At 42.4% G+C, this 15826-nt stretch overlaps 1 protein-coding gene across 1 annotated transcript in view; it reads right to left on the bottom strand.

The window, feature by feature from the left end:
• CPNE4 (copine 4) overlaps window positions 1-15826 on the bottom strand; it is a 653986-nt gene that overhangs the window by 150771 nt on the left and 487389 nt on the right. The window contains exons 6-7 of the mRNA XM_065942642.1: window positions 5311-5394; window positions 1861-1950 (exon numbers count right to left, since the gene is read on the bottom strand). Of these exons, the coding sequence (XP_065798714.1) occupies window positions 1861-1950; window positions 5311-5394 (174 nt within the window). The remainder of the gene's footprint in view (window positions 1-1860; window positions 1951-5310; window positions 5395-15826) is intronic.

Genomic DNA, 15826 nt, shown 5'->3' with positions numbered 1-15826 from the left:
GGGTGGCTCAGAGTATAGGTGACAGGCTCCACCTCAGACCTGAAGCTGTAGGTCTTGGCCACCCTGCACATAAGCTTACACCTGAGGCCCAAAAACCAGGAATCTTGATTTTGGCACAAAAGACAGTTGCAGTGAAATTGGAGGCTTCCACAAGAGATATCAGGGGTAACTCTGAACTCTTCCTCAAGACCACAGAAGTAAGCATGTCCACAGATAGTACAAAGTCCATACAGAATGTTTTTAGGCAAAGATGTAAAGTCACATGAAGAGTCTGGGAGTAACTGACAGATAGGATTCTGATCTGAAGGATAACATTGACAAATCCAATAATTATATATCCAATAAACCACTAGAAGAAGGTTTACAGGGCAAAAAGAGTAAGGAAAGTGTAAAGTTACAAATATAGGCATTAGCAGTGCCCATCCAACATTTTCCAGGGGAGCTGGTGCCTCCAATATGAATGTTTCATCTGCTTATTATTATTCCACCGTGGTAGTAGGTGCCCCAGGATTTTAAAGTCTGAAGCCATTAACCATTTCCATTGTCCAGCTTCCTTGGCTCTGTTTTCAGGCTCTCACACCACCCCCTAATAACCGTCCTCTCCATAGTTAACCCACATGGAGAAAATGACCTGATAAAGCTGATACGAATGTTGAGTCTGCTTGAGGGTTTTTCACTAAACATGAACCAACTGGTCTTTTGGTTTATAGCTCTGGCCTCTATTGAATCTACTTAGTCATCCTGATAGATAGAATAACTTCTGGGACCCTGACAACATGGAGTTCTGGACTTCCAAGGTAGAGTGAAAGCCAGACCAAGAACCAAAAGGAACGCCTCTGGGCATTTGCTTCTGGCACTTTATTTTTCTTTTTTTAATTGTCCTCTTTGGTCATCCTGATTGTCATAACACATCTTTTCTTCCAACTTCTACATTCCCACGATACTCAAAAAACATGTGTGGTAGATTGAAAAAAGTGGCCACCATACTCTGCAGCTCCATGTCCTATTTCCTCATCCCTGAATCTCAGATGGCCATGTGACTGGCCAGTAGAACACAGAGGAAGTGACCTCATATGAATCTGAGACTGGGTCTCAAGACATGTGCATCTTCTGTCCTGGATCCTTTGGACCTTAAAGTTGCTTAGTGTATCAGTCCAAGCTAACCTGCTGAATGATGAGAAACAAATGTGCCCACCACCTTGATCATTCCAGAGGATAGCCAGACAAACCCCAGGAAGAGAGGCATTCTGCTTGGTACAGCTGACTGCATGTATATGAGGAAGTCTACCCGAGACCAAGAGAAGATCCTCTTGTGGCATGGTGTGCATGTGCTCAGTCATGTCCAGCTCTTTGTGACCCCATAGACTATAGCCCACCAGACTCCTCTGTCCATGAGAGTTTCTAGGCAAGAGATAGTGGAGTGGGTTGCCATTGCCTTTCTCCAGAAAAGCCTCTTAGATGAACTCAGCTTGCCAATGCACAGAATCATAAGCTAAATAAATGGCTATAGTTTTAAATATTAAATTTTGGAGTAGTATTTTATGCAGCAGTAGATAACTGACAACAACAGTATTTGTGTTTATAATAACTCCTAATTAGTCCTTGAACTTATTGCCACATTTCTCTCTGAGAAGCCATGGGATTTGCCTCTCAACCTAACACAACTGGGATTTATCTCTTATTATCTCAGGAGCCTCAAAGGCTCTAGCAGAAGGAAACCCCTTGTTTTTTTCCATCAAAATGCTAAGAGATCTAGGTAAAAGCTACAGAAAATTTTGAGTCTGCCAACATTCACTTGAGGAGAAACAGGAGGATTAAATATGTAAAACTGCATTTCTTAGACATAGACAGATTTCTGACCTTCAGCCGGCGGTCGGGATCTCCACTGCATAGAGAGTTTACAGATACTTTGAATGATTTCCAGGCTGGGCTTAAGTTATTCATCACAACCTGAGGAAAAAAGAAAGGAGTGGTGGGTAGGAGAGGAAATGCTTGACAATTTCACTTTCTTTTTTTTTTTTTTTTTTTTTTTTTTTTTTTTTTTTTTTTTTTTATTTTTTTTATTTTTTTTATTTTTTTTTTTTTAATTTTTTTTTTTAATATTATTTTATTAGTTGGAGGCCAATCACTTTACAACATTTCAGTGGGTTTTGTCATACATTGACATGAATCAGCCATATAGTTACATGTATTCCCCATCCCGATCCCCCCTCCCACCTCCCTCCCCACCCGACTCCTCAGGGTCCTCCCAGTGCACCAGGCCCGAGCACCTGACTCATGTATCCCACCTGGGCTGGTGGTCCGTTTCACCATAGATAATATACATGCTGTTCTTTCAAAACATCCCACCCTCACGTTCTCCCCCAGAGTTCAAAAGTCTGTTCTGTATTTCTGTGTCTCTTTTTCTGTTTTGCATATAGGGTTATCGCCACCATCTATCTAAATTCCGTATATATGTGTTAGTATACTGTAATGTTCTTTATCTTTCTGACAATTTCACTTTCAACATAAAAACTACTTGAGAAGCATTGAAAGCTTGAGAAGCTTATGAAACAGACAATTGTCTGCAACAGGTGCCTTAATGAAAACTTGAAGAAGTAAACCTTTGACAGCTGCTCACTAAGTGAACATTATGGGCAGAACTCCTGTGATCACTAGCCTGGATGCTGTTAATAATAACAATAATATTGTACAGTATGTGGGTGTTGGAGATGACCCCTTCTGTATCAAAAGAGGGTAGGATTAAGGAGATGGGCTGCCTCTGCCTCTGGTAAAGGATCAGCTCAGTGCTATGGCATAAATTCCCTTCTACTGAGGTCAGCATATATAAAGCCTATAGGTGGGAAATTCTATTGCTGAAGTTGAGTGATCTTTGGTGGCCCGTGACCTTGGTTAGATCAGATTGCAAGTCAGAAGAAAAATCCTAGGAGTATGCTTGGAAGGCATGAAGGTAGATCTTCAGAATTTCAGGATCACAAACTAAGACTATAATGGAGTGTAATCCTTTTAAAAGCAGTTTACTGATCATGAACTTGGTTAAATCCTGCCTGAGGGTCCATTGGAGTCAAGTCTTATTCTGCCATCAAGTGATTCAAATAATTCATTTTGGTTTAGAATGTGTGAGTATTTGCTCTGTATCTAGGATTGTACTGTATGCTCTGGGGGCGCATCCCAAAATGTGATTCTTGGAACTTCAGGAACTTGTTAAATACAAATTCCTAGGTTTCAACCAGATATACTGACAGAAACTCCCTAGGTGGGTCATTAGGTGATCCTGATGCATGATATTTGAGAACCACTGTTCCAGGGGACATACAAATGAAGTTAAATGGAATTCTGTCATATTGATTTCTCTTCATAAGAAGTTTTTAGTTAGCAGAAATCTTAGTATTGTAAAAAAAATTAATTCTCTATCCAACATAATTATTTTATAAGTGATTCCCTCTTCTTCTGAATTTCTTAATATAATGATGAATTATTGAGTATACTGCAGGCTCATTATTCAATTTCCTGTAGTGCATTAAAGAGTAGAAAAATAATGTTCCTGTGTGACTTTGCTTTTTGTTCTCATTCCTTGAATGATCAAAGTGATAGTGAGAAGAAAAGTTAGATAAAATTATTTTGGTTAAATCTCTCACCTTTATAGAAATATTAAGAGTAAAGATGTTTTATTGCAACAGTTATGTAAAACTCAATAGCAAATCAAAATTTCTACTAGAAATTTCCTCTGAAATTAAAATCTGTATGTGTGTGTGTGCACATGTGCTTACCCAGGGAGAATAGTATTGCTTGGTTATTTTCTATCTATTGAGTAAGAAAGAGGAAAAAGCAATGTTATGTTGATTGATTCACTGGAAACTTTACAATCACATTTCTGTGAGACTCTAGGATCCCCTCACAATGGGGTATGCGGAAGTGTTAGAGACTCTAGGAACAGCGGAATTTACCAGCGTTAAAACTGAGAGGAGGGCCGCTGTCAGAATAGAAGTCTAATATGATGCCACCCCTCTTCCTTCTCCCCGTACATTCAAGTCCCCGTGCACTGGCTGGGCAAAGGCATGAATGGCTACCACTTCTGATTCTCTCCAACATTTAGTTACTTCTTCTGAAAGAACTTTGTTCCATCAAAGGAACCTTTATGTGGGGAAAAAGTTCTACTTGGTGGTGGTAATGAGGTGCCACTCAGGGTGACCATCCAAGTTGCATTTGAAACTATTCCCTAGGGAATAGTTTGTGACTGTCCAAAGAGTCACACTGTACTATTACAGGGACTGGACATACTATCTATATTCAACTCCATTCATGTATTCTTTCTTTTATTAAATGCTAACCATGTACCAAACGACATTCACAGACTAGCCTGTCCAAGATTATTCGGTTTTTGCTTACCTTATATATGACATGAAATGTGCCCCTAATGCTACGTGCAACTCTACCACTTCAGGAAAAAGGAACTGGATTTCCAGTGTGAGGTGTGGGAACACAGCCCCCGCTATAACCCTGTAGGAGGCATGACAGTCCCTTCCTCCTCTACCCTATCCTGCAAGCGCAACAGTCCTCTCAGCTCCAACCATCTCTCCTCACCCCAGCAAGTCTCTCTCTTGAACTAGCTTATACGTAAAATACAATACAAAGTGGAGTCTAGGGTTGGTTGTGAAGTGGGTGTGTGGTGACGGGCAATGGTGGGTGGGACACTGAAGGATGAGGTTCACAGACATGTGGCGAGAAGGTGGGAGTACGCAAGCGAGATACAGCCAGATCAAGTGCCTGCTGACACAGGGCAGCTGTTCATATGCAGACCTGACATCAGTACTGTGTGTGGACTTCCCCGGGGAGGCTGACTGGCTTCTCAATTACAGCAAAACTCAGGGTCAAACACACATAATTCAAACCTTAGCTCTGCCTCTTGCTCACTATGAGAACTGGAAGGTGAACTAACCTCCTCAGAGTTCAGCTTCTTCATCTGTAATATGCGGTAATAATAACCATGTCAGGGCATAGTTGTGAGAAGTAAATAAAATGACGTATGTAAAATCACTTGGTAGATTGCTTGGCACCTAGTCACGCTCCTTAAATGTTAATTAGGATTCATATTTTTATTATTAATAAGTTGCTGGCTTTCTGTATTAAAGGTCAGTAGTGGAGAATATGGGTGAGAAAGGGTCTCCTCTTATAACACCCACATTCAGAAGAAAGAGAGGACTGGGAGGACCGCAGGTCTTGGGGGAGAGCTACAGACATTAAGAAAGGTAAGGTCAGTGTATCATCTTAAGGAAATGAGATGGCAAAACTGAAGATGGCACTTCTCACCTCGGTTCGGTGCACAAGCTGCTGAGTTGCATCATCATTCATTCGAAAAATTTCCAGAAATGGGTCAGATTTACTGAAGAAATCCTAAAACAGATAAGCAAAAATGAGTTTTTTTCTCTCCCCCTTGCACAAACTCATTCAGTACAGCCCTGGATAAAATACCACTGAATTTGACCCTTCCTTGCTTTTGTCTTCATCACCTTTGGCTAGAAGGAGCTGTATCTGAACCCCCAAGTTCTTTGAGAAGAAAGGACTTGGTTGATTGAAGTCCCAAGCAGTCTTCAAAGATCAGCTCAAATGCCAGTTCTCTAAGAAGCAGTGTATCTGCTGTCTTAAACAGGTTCGTCCTAGTTATTGTAAAGCCTGTGTCTGATGTTTGAAACAGAGTATTTCTTGCCATAGTAAACAAGGATGTCACAGTCATCAGCTACTCTGAGCCTCTAAATTTAATTTCTAGGCCCGGGGGGCACCGAGGAAGAGCAATGCCTCCAATCTGGCAGCCATTAAGCTGCTGCCACAAGCTGCCCCACTCCCTATGGTGAATGAGGAACTAAGGATGTGAAAAATCAAGTTGCAGGATGCTGGCCCCAGTAGCTGAGATGCATATTAAAGGAATGATTGCATTAAGTACAGACTCTTGCATCTTCCTATACATAGAAAAGCACTAAATTTCTTAACTCAAAAGATCTAAAGAAATATTTCCTTAATAAATTATAAGGAAATAATTGTCCTTAATTAACAATAATCTTCTTTGTTCAGACTACCTGCCCCTAGTGGCAAACTTCTTTATAACCTGACACCCCAGCCCACCTGACTCCGTGAAACAGATGGAGAGACCCTCCATCTCTCAGGGTCATGTGAGATGCTGTCTCCCAGGCTTGAAATCCTTAAAATTCCCACAAAATAAAACATAATTCTCAAATTTAAGGTTTTGGCTATTTTTTAAGTTGACAATGACTACAGATACTGTGGGTCTGCTATTATCTGTTTCTCTGTTCTGCCTCTTGTTATGCTTGTTAATTTTTATTTAATACTAGACAGTTCAGTTCAGCCACTCAGTCATGTCTGACTCTTTCTGATCCCATGGACTGCGGCACACCAGGCTTCCCTTTCCATCACCAACTCCCAGAGATTACTCAAACTTATGTCCATCAAGTCGGTGATGCCATCCAACCATCTCATCCTCTTTCGTCCCCTTCTTCTGCCTTCAATCTTTTCCAGCATCAGGGTCTTTTCCAAGGAATCAGTTCTTTTCATCAGGTGGCCAAAGGATTGGAGATTCAGCTTCAAGACCAGTCCTTCCAATGAATATTCAGGGCTGATTTCCTTTAGGATTGACTAGTTCGATCTCCTTGCAGTCCAAGGGACTCTCAAGAGTCTTCTCCAAAACCACAGTTCAAAAGCATCAGTTCTTCAGCGCTCAACTTTCTTTATATTCCAACTCTCGCATCCATACATGACTACTGGAAAAACCATAGCTTTGACTATATGGACCTTTGTTGGCAAAGTAATGTCTCTGTTATGCTGTCTAGGTTGGTCAGCTTTTCTTCCAAGGAGCAAGTATGTTTTAATTTCATGGCTACAGTCACCATCTGCAGTGATTTTGGAGCCCCCAAAAATAAACTCTCTCACTTATCCATTGTTTCCCCATCTATTTGCATGAAGTGATGAGACCAGATGCCATGATCTTAGTTTTTTGAATGTTGAGTTTTAAATCAGGTTTTTACTCTCCTCTTTCACTTTCATCAAGAGGCTCTTTAGTTCTTTGCTTTCTGCCATAAGGGTGGTATCATCTGCATATCTGAGATTATTGATATTTCTCCCAGCAATCTTCATTCCAGCTTGTGCTTCATCCATTCTAGTGTTTCTCATGATGTACTCTGCATATAAGTTAAATAAGCAGGGTGACAATATACAGCCTTGACATACTCCTTTCCCAATTTGGAGCCAGTCTGTTGTTCCATGTCCAGTTCTAACTGTTGCTTCGTGACCTGCATACAGATTTCTCAAGAGGCAGGTCGAGTGGTCTGGTATTCCCATCTCTTTCAGAATTTTCCACAGTTTGTTGTGATCCACACAGTCAAAGGCTTTGTCACAGTCAATAAAGCAGAAGTAGATGTTTTTCTGGAACTCTCTCGCTTTTTCGATGATCCAGTGGATGTTGGCAATTTGATCTCTGGTTCTTCTGCCTTTTCTGAAACCAGCTTGAACATCTGAAAGTTCATGGTTCATGTATTGTTGAAGCCTAGCTTGGAGAATTTTGAGCATTACTTTACTAGTGTGAGATGAGTGCAACTGTGTGGTAGTTTGAGCATTCTTTGGCATTTCCTTTCTTTGGGATTGGAAAGAAAATTGACCTTTTCCAGTCTGGCCACTGCTGAGTTTTCCAAATTTGCTGGCATACTGAGTGCAGCACTTTCACAGCATCACCTTTTAGGATTTGAAATAGCTCAACTGGAATTCCATCACCTCCAGTAGCTTTGTTCGTAGTGATGTTTCTTAAGGCCCACTTGACTTCACATTCCAGAATGTCTGGATCTAGGTGAGTGATCACAGCATCGTGGTTATCTGGGTCATGAAGATCTTTTATGCATAGTTCTTCTGTGTATTCTTGCCACCTCTTCTTAATATCTTCTGCTTCTGTTAGGTAGACATCGTGTAATACTAGATACCATATAAAACACTTATAAAGGTTTTAGATGAGAGTTTAGCTCTAATAAGCTGTTAGAAGGGGGCAGTCACCTGATTCCAATTAGGATTGAGTTCTTTAGGGGTTGGTTTTTTCGAAAGTCTTTAGAAGTCCGAGGTAGTTCTGATTTCTTTATTCCTTATGTATAGTCCTTTAAGACTCTCATTCAAAAACTCATTGTTTATGAGGGATGCTTCTCCTTGAAAAGCCATCAATACTCATTTTTGTTTGTGAGAGTCTCTGAAAGACTGTTTATTTCTGTTATTTCTTTTATTCTCTTTTACTTAAAAAAACTTCTTAAATTGGAGGATAATTCCTTTACAGTGTTGTACTGATTTCTGCCATACAACAATGTGAATCAGCCATAAGTATATATATGTATATGTACATGAGTATATGTATATGTATATAAGTATATATACACACACACACATATATATTCCCCTCCCTCTTGAGCCTTCCTTCTACCCCTCCTCCATCCCACCCCTCTAGGTCATCACAGAGCACCAGGCTGGGCTCCCTGTGTTATAAAGCAGTTTCCCACTAGCTGTTTTACACATGGTAGTGTATATGTCAATGCTACTCTCTCAGTTCACCCTACCCTATCCTTCCCCATACTGTGTCCCCAAGTCTGTCTGTTCTCTATGTCTGTGTTTCTATTCCTTCCCTGCAAATAGGTTCATTTGTACCATTTTTCTAGATTTCATGTATATGTGTTATTTGTTTTTCTCTTTCTGACGTACTTCACTCTGTATAACAGGCTCTAGGCCATAATCTCTTGGCTCCACTGTTCTTGGTTCAGTTTCTCTCTAAGTTGCTATTTGCTAATTAGTGAATGCCCTGAGAGAGTAAGTCACTCCAACTGTTGGGCTGCTTCCCTCCTCTGAAGCCTCTACAAATAACCCAAGCTGTCCCTGTAACCCTGAGTTCCAGCTTTGCTTCCCCAAGCCCATGAGACTATCAAAACCACGGCTCAGTTTCTTATTTCTTAGTAATTGTTTTCTGCTAGGCTTCCCAGGTTCTCCATCCCTAGGTTTTATGACTCAGTCTTATGGAATTGCCTTGATTGGAAAATCTGCACAGACTATCTGAATCATCTCAATGGATTTCTTTTCTTCCCAGCTTCTCCACTCCTAAATCTTGACTGCCTTTAAAGACTCCCAAAGAGACATCCCTTGTATCTTGCTCAATATTTATAGTTGTTTTCAGTGGCAGAATAACATAAAACAAACAGGCATTTTAATACTGGAAGTAGCATACCTTTCTTTTAAGTTTGCTTTTTACCCCAATAGATTATAAACTCTTCAGAGAAGAGGAATTATGACTTATTTTCCTTTATATTTCTACATTTTCCTTAGCATCTTCTATAGCATCCAGTTTTTAGTGGCAGACATATTTACTGGATATATGAATGAATACATAGGTGAATGAATGAGTGACATGAACACTGTGTATATAATAGGAGGTTATCTGAGAAGCAGCTTTAGTCATCACATTCTTACTATGTATTTCACTAGGTTATTCCCTGTCCCAGAAATCCAGGTGGCAGCAAAGTAGAATAAAGCCTACAGCCATCTTAGTCATTAGGTAAAAAAAAAATACTCTCAGCAAATATACTGATCATGGAAACTTGTGCTTGATATCAAGATTCAAAGAAGGGTAAAAACTTTTCTCAGCCTTCCAACGTGTTATCTAGTTTGGTGCTGAGTATACACATAAACATCACCAAGGGTTAAGTATGAATGAATGAATGAACAGCAGAGAAGAGGGCAAGTTGACGGATTGTGACTATAAAATATGGTTTTGAGAAAAGGAAAACAAAGGATGTCACAGTCATCAGCAGTTGCAGCCACCAGGGATGGTGAGCTGGTGAACCCTGAGGGGACTCATGAAGGTAAGAATACTAGCCATCTCGTAGCCATCAGACCACAGCCACTCTCTGCAGTGAACCCTGAGGAAACTCAGGATGAGAAAACAGAGGATACTGGTCCCAGATAGCTGAGGTGCATATCAAAGAGATTATTTCAGTGAGCCCAGACTCCTTCATCTTCCCATACATAGAAAAGTATTTAGTTCCTTAACTTGGGATATCTGTTTTCTTTAATTAACAATAATCTTTTGATGTTAAGACTACCTGGACTTTGTAGAAAACTTCTATATACTTGGCTCCTCTCCAGGGCTTGAAGTCCTAAAACTTTTCACCAAATAAAACATAACTCTTAACTTTTAGGTTATGAATATTAAGTACACAGTTGTGAGGAGGATGTTTCTAGGGAGGGAATAGACTGACTGAAGGTGTAAAAGAGAAAAGACACACCAAATAGCTAAATTATGCTGCAGCCTAAGGTTGTGTAGGGGAGGAGTTGGAGGCAATACTGGTGGAGCAGCTCCATGAAGTGGAGGACCTTACAGGTGCATCCCAAGTGTTTGCATTCACCTGAGCGGCAGTGGGGAGCCACTGGAGGATTTTGAGCGGGGAAGTAATGTGATTGGCTCTATAGTGAAAACTTTGTAGGATACTTTAGAAAGAGGAGGGAGGTGGGGATATCTGCCTTCCAACCCAACCAGGACCAAATGCCCAGAGTCTGGAAAATACCCTTCCTCTCTATTTTTGAAGGTGCCTGATTGACACTTGCGTTCATCAGTAAGTCTGCCCTGCAAACCGTGTCTCTCCACAGAAACAACTCCTGCCTCCTCCCAGACACATTTCTATCTGATGGCCACCTCTGTGTAATTGAGCAGGATTCTATGGGGCCTTTCTGAGACAAACCCTTCCACCACATCCTGTACTTTAGCTCCTCTCTGAAGTACCCAGATAATAGTATTTGATGCACATGTTCTGAGTTGTTCCACAGATGTGAAAACCTTCCACCCAACAGAAGACGTGAACTACAGAATGACCTTCAGCACGTAGCACCCAGGCCTCCTGGAACCCAAGGATTGATCATGTTAACCCCTGTGACACCTTCCTGTTATCTCACCACCATCAACCAATCCGAGAATTGTGCATGAGCTGATTGCATACCTGGGACCCTCTTCCTTCACCTGGCATTTTAAAAATGCTTTGCTGAGGAAATTCCCTGGTGGTGCAGTGTGTGCAGCGGTTAGGGCTCCGGGTTTTCACTGTCAATGGTACGAGTTCAATTCCTGGTCAGGGGACTAAGATTCTACAAGCTAAGTGGTGTAGCCAAAAAAAAAAAAAGTTTTGTCAAACTTTAGAGCATAAGCCACCCATCTCTCCTTGTTTGGCCCTGAAAGAAATCTTTCTCTGCTCCAAACTCCAATGTTTTGGTTTGTTTGGCCTCTCTGTGCAGGGACACACAAACATGCATCTGCTCAAGACATTCACCCCTCAAGTCTATTTGTGTTTCATCCCTTATGTTAAAGAACTGGAGCCCCCTCCCCACTTCCTAGTATGGACACACTAGCATGTTCTGCGTGCCCTTGGGGCCCTCCTCCAGGGGGGACAGACTGTTGGTCCCTAATATATTGGAGGAACTCTTATCAGTGATTTCTATTTTTCCTTTTATTGATCATTTTAAACTTTTTGCTATCATTATTTTAAAAAATAGAAAATATATATAAAAATAGAAACATATACACAATGGGATATTATTACTGAGCCATTAAAAAGAAATTCATTTGAATCAGTTCTAATGAGAAGGATGAAACTGGAGCCCATTATACAGAGTGAAGTAAGCCAGAAAGATAAAGACCAATACAGTATACTAACTCATATATATGGAATTTAAAAAGATGGTAACGATAACTCTATATGCAAAACAGAAAAAGAGACACCGAAGTACAGAATAGACTTTGGGACTGTGGGAGAAGGCTAGGGTGGGATGTTCTGAGAGAACAGCATTGAAACAGTATACTATCAAGGGTGAAACAGATCACCAGCCCAGGTTGGATGCATGAGACAAGTGCTCAGGGCTGGTGCACTCGGAAGACCCAGAGGGATGGGGTGGGGAGGGAGGTGGGAGGGGGGATCGGGATGGGGAATATATGTAAATTCATGGCTGATTCATGTCAATGTATGGCGAAAACCACTACAATATTGTAAAGTAATTAGCCTCCAACTAATAAAAATAAATGAAAAGAAAAGAAAATAGAAATATGAGAAAAATAGAAGGAAAAAAGGTCCATAATCTCACCCATAATACCAAAACTATCAATAACAGTTTGATAATTTTTTCTAGAATCTACATATAATTTTCTTTTTTTTCTTATTAAAAAATACTTGTAACTGTACTCTATATTCACTTTAGTATCTTATTTTTCCTAATGGAAGCATATTGTAATCTTTTTTAACTTCATTTCATATTCTTTTAAGATACTATTTAGGATTGGCATGGAATTGTCAGAAGGAGGTACGATAAATCAAGAAAAGAAAGATCAGATACAATCTTCACCTTCAAGCAACTAAAAATCTAATGTGTAGTGCACTGTCTTTCAAATCCTGATTCCACCATATACAATTGGGATGATCTAGAACAGGATATTTAGTTTTTTCACATCTCAGTTTTCTTATCCATTAATTGGAGAGGATAGCAGCCTTTCCTCATAGCAATGCAGAAGGATTAGAGGAAGTGATGCACATAAAGTTTTGAGTCCAGTGCCTGGCACATGATCAGTGCTCAGAAAGCATTACGGCTATTTATTATTACCAATAAAAGATAGAATACATGAGGACACTTAGAAAAGCACTATACAAATACCAGGGATATTTACTATTAAGAATTTAGCAGTACTTCCATCTGATTTCTGGAAATAAAACTAGTTATACGCAGCTCAAAAGCATCTCAAATGTACATTCAGAGATTCATAGCTAAAAACAACAAATCTGCATCTAATTGTATAGTTACTTGACCACAATCTGGAATTTTCAGCTTTCTTGTTTTGACCATCAGTATTAAGAAGGCCTTTAGGGCAGTTCAGTACAATGAAAATTAATGATAGAGGCATTTTACTAAAGTTTTGCTATAGTGAAATGTTCACAGTGAAATAACTTGGAGGCTATATGCCCTTCCTCTTTTAGTCCAATATGAAAGAAATTTAGTTAAGAGAGATGTCAGTTGAGGTTTGAAAGAGAAAAAAGGAAGCAGTGCACTGCCATGACAGTGACCATGAAAATAGAATATTGGAACTGGAAAGGACTGAATGATTTGGGGTCATATTCAGACACTGTGACTTCTTCACCTTGGGAAAATTGTTTGGCCTCACTGTGCTTCATCTGTAGACTGGAAATAATAAGACCCATTGTTAAGAATATGGTTATGTTTTGGGAGTGATGCAGGCTGACGCCTGACACCTGGTATACTGTAGATGCTCACGAATGAAAATTTGTATCACTAATGTAGGTGGATTAGTGTTCAGGCAGGCATATTTGAACATAGTAAAATCACAGCACAGCATGACAGTTACCATTGCTATAGAACAGGGGTCAGCAAACTATGGCATATGGCCCAAATTCAGCCCACTGCTTGTTTTGTAAATAAAGCTTATTGGAACATTGTCATGCTCATCCACTCGTGCATTGTCATGACTGAGCAATGAAGCACAGCACAGGACATGGCTGTTTTCATGTTGCGAAAGCAAAGATGCGTTGTTGGGACAGAGACCATAAAATCTGCAAAGTCTAAACTATTCACCATCTGGTCCTCTATAGGAAAAGTTTACCAACCTCTACTTTAGAGACATTTAGCTGCTTATATAGCACCCCATCAAACTAGCATCATGGCAACATTAAAAAAATGCAACATATAATGATCATGATTACAGATGTGAAGAGCACCAGTGCAAGAATCAGTTCTCACATACCAACAAGAATACTTTCTCAGGAAAGAGAGGGGAAAGAACACTTTGTCAGCTTGAATGTTCCAAAGTAATTCAATTCATATCGCTACTTGTTAGATTAATCACCAACTAACTGCTAATGTAATGAGGAGTTTTAGGAGTTAAAAAGTCCATCTAAGTGAATTACATTAAGTGAATTACACTTAGTGTGGAATGTAATTCACTCCACTAAGTGAATTACATTAACATTATACTAAAACCATTATTTCCTGCAAACCTCACTTATTTTATGTGTGAATCTCATGAAGCCTACTGGATTTCTGTCTTGAGTAGATAGCTGCTGGTCTGGACAGCATTGGAAAGGACTTATCAGGCACTAGTGAGGGATCTCTGGCAGACAGCCTGCCGGGAAGAGTCCCAGAGGGGACCAGGTACCAGGAAGTGGGGGGTGAGGGAAGGTCCAGGCCAGAGGACCAGAGACAGAGGGGCTGCTGGGGGTGGGGGAGCAGTTGGGGCTCGGGGAACATCTGGGTGCCAGGAGCTGCTTAGGTGCCTTTGGGTGCCTGCAGCAGTGTGCCTGCTTGGCTGGGAGAGGGGAAGCAGTTTGGGTGCAGAAGCCATCGGGCACATTGGGAGAGGTTTGGGAGCCCTTGGGTGCCAAGAGCAGCACGCCTGCTCGGCCGGGAGGGGGAGGGATCCTCAAGGGTTGGAGAAAGCCCGTGGGGTTTCCCTTTCATTCCAACAGAAGGAGTGCAGGGCTGCTGGGGGATGGGAAGAGGTTTGGGCGACAAGCTGGGAATGGTTTGGGTGCCTTTGGGCATCCAGAGCAGCGTGCCTGCTCGACTGGAGGAGGAGGGACCCCTGGGAGGGCTGGAGGATCCAGTGGGGAACCCTCCTGGGGTTCCCGTTGCACTTGACCCCAGGGAGTCTTCTAGGGCCAGGGGTCAGGGTATCTGCCTTCTGGGAGCTCCTCTGCCCTCCGTGGCCCTCTCTACTCTCCCACTGAGCCATCTTCCCTTTGTTCTCTGGGGTGACTTGCTCTTCAGGGATTCCCCACCCCCACTGCTTACCCCCAACACATGTGGGTCATCTGCATATGAGGAGTGCGGAGGCTCCTGTGGGCTTCCAGGAATAGGGAACTGCCCTGTGGACCCCTGCCCATGGGCCCTGGGAAGCTTCCTAAGGCCCCCAGGCTGACCTTTCTGCCCTTTGGGACCACTTCTGCCCTCCAGGGCCCAGGTCACCTTCCAAGGACTTCTCCAGGCCTCCCTCTGCTCTCCACCTTCCATTTTCCTCCCTCCCTCTGGGAACCCCCTGGGGTTCCCCTCTACCCTTGAAGGCCCTTCCCCCTCTCTCAGGCACCGTCATCCCTCCAGGCTGAGCCCTCAGCCATACAGGACACCCCCCTCCACCCTCCAGAGTCCTTCTCTGTTCTCCATGTTCTTCTTCCCTCCAGGGTTCCTGTCCTCTGTGGGTCTCTCACCCCTCCAAGGGCCCTGACTGCCCTCTGGACCTGGCTCTCCACCATCTGGGACCCCCTTAAACCCTCTGGTTCCCTCCTCCATCCAGGGGGCACCCCCTCCATCCTCCAGGGCCCCTCTCCCTCTGACCTCCCCTCTGCTTTCCAGGCTGAGCCCTCTGCCCTCTGGGGATCCATCTCCATTCTCTGGGGCCCCCTCTGTCCTTCAGAGCCACTGTCAAGGGCACACACTGCCCACATAGGGCCTGCAGGTGCAGGAGAGAGGGAAGACAGAACAGGGCCAGCAGAGAAGGGGGTCCCTGCAGGTGTGGAGGAAAGGGGAATCCATCTGGTGTTCCACCACCCACTCAGCCCTGGGAGCCTCCTGTGACCTGGACCTTATCTTCTACTCCCCAAAGCCAAAGGCAATGCAGAGGCCACCTCAGTTGCGTGGAGCCTGGGTCTCCCTCCATCCCCATCCAGGGCCTTTTCTGGAGGCTTGGGTCCTGAGTCAGGACCTCACCCTCATGTGACTCCTACCTCCACCTAAAAACTGTCACCCCTTAAGC

Source organism: Muntiacus reevesi, chromosome 8, assembly GCF_963930625.1.
Source record: "Muntiacus reevesi chromosome 8, mMunRee1.1, whole genome shotgun sequence".
Classification (NCBI taxonomy): Eukaryota; Metazoa; Chordata; class Mammalia; order Artiodactyla; family Cervidae; genus Muntiacus; species Muntiacus reevesi.
Note: the sequence above shows the minus strand (reverse complement) of the source record. Positions and strands in the feature narration are given on the sequence as shown.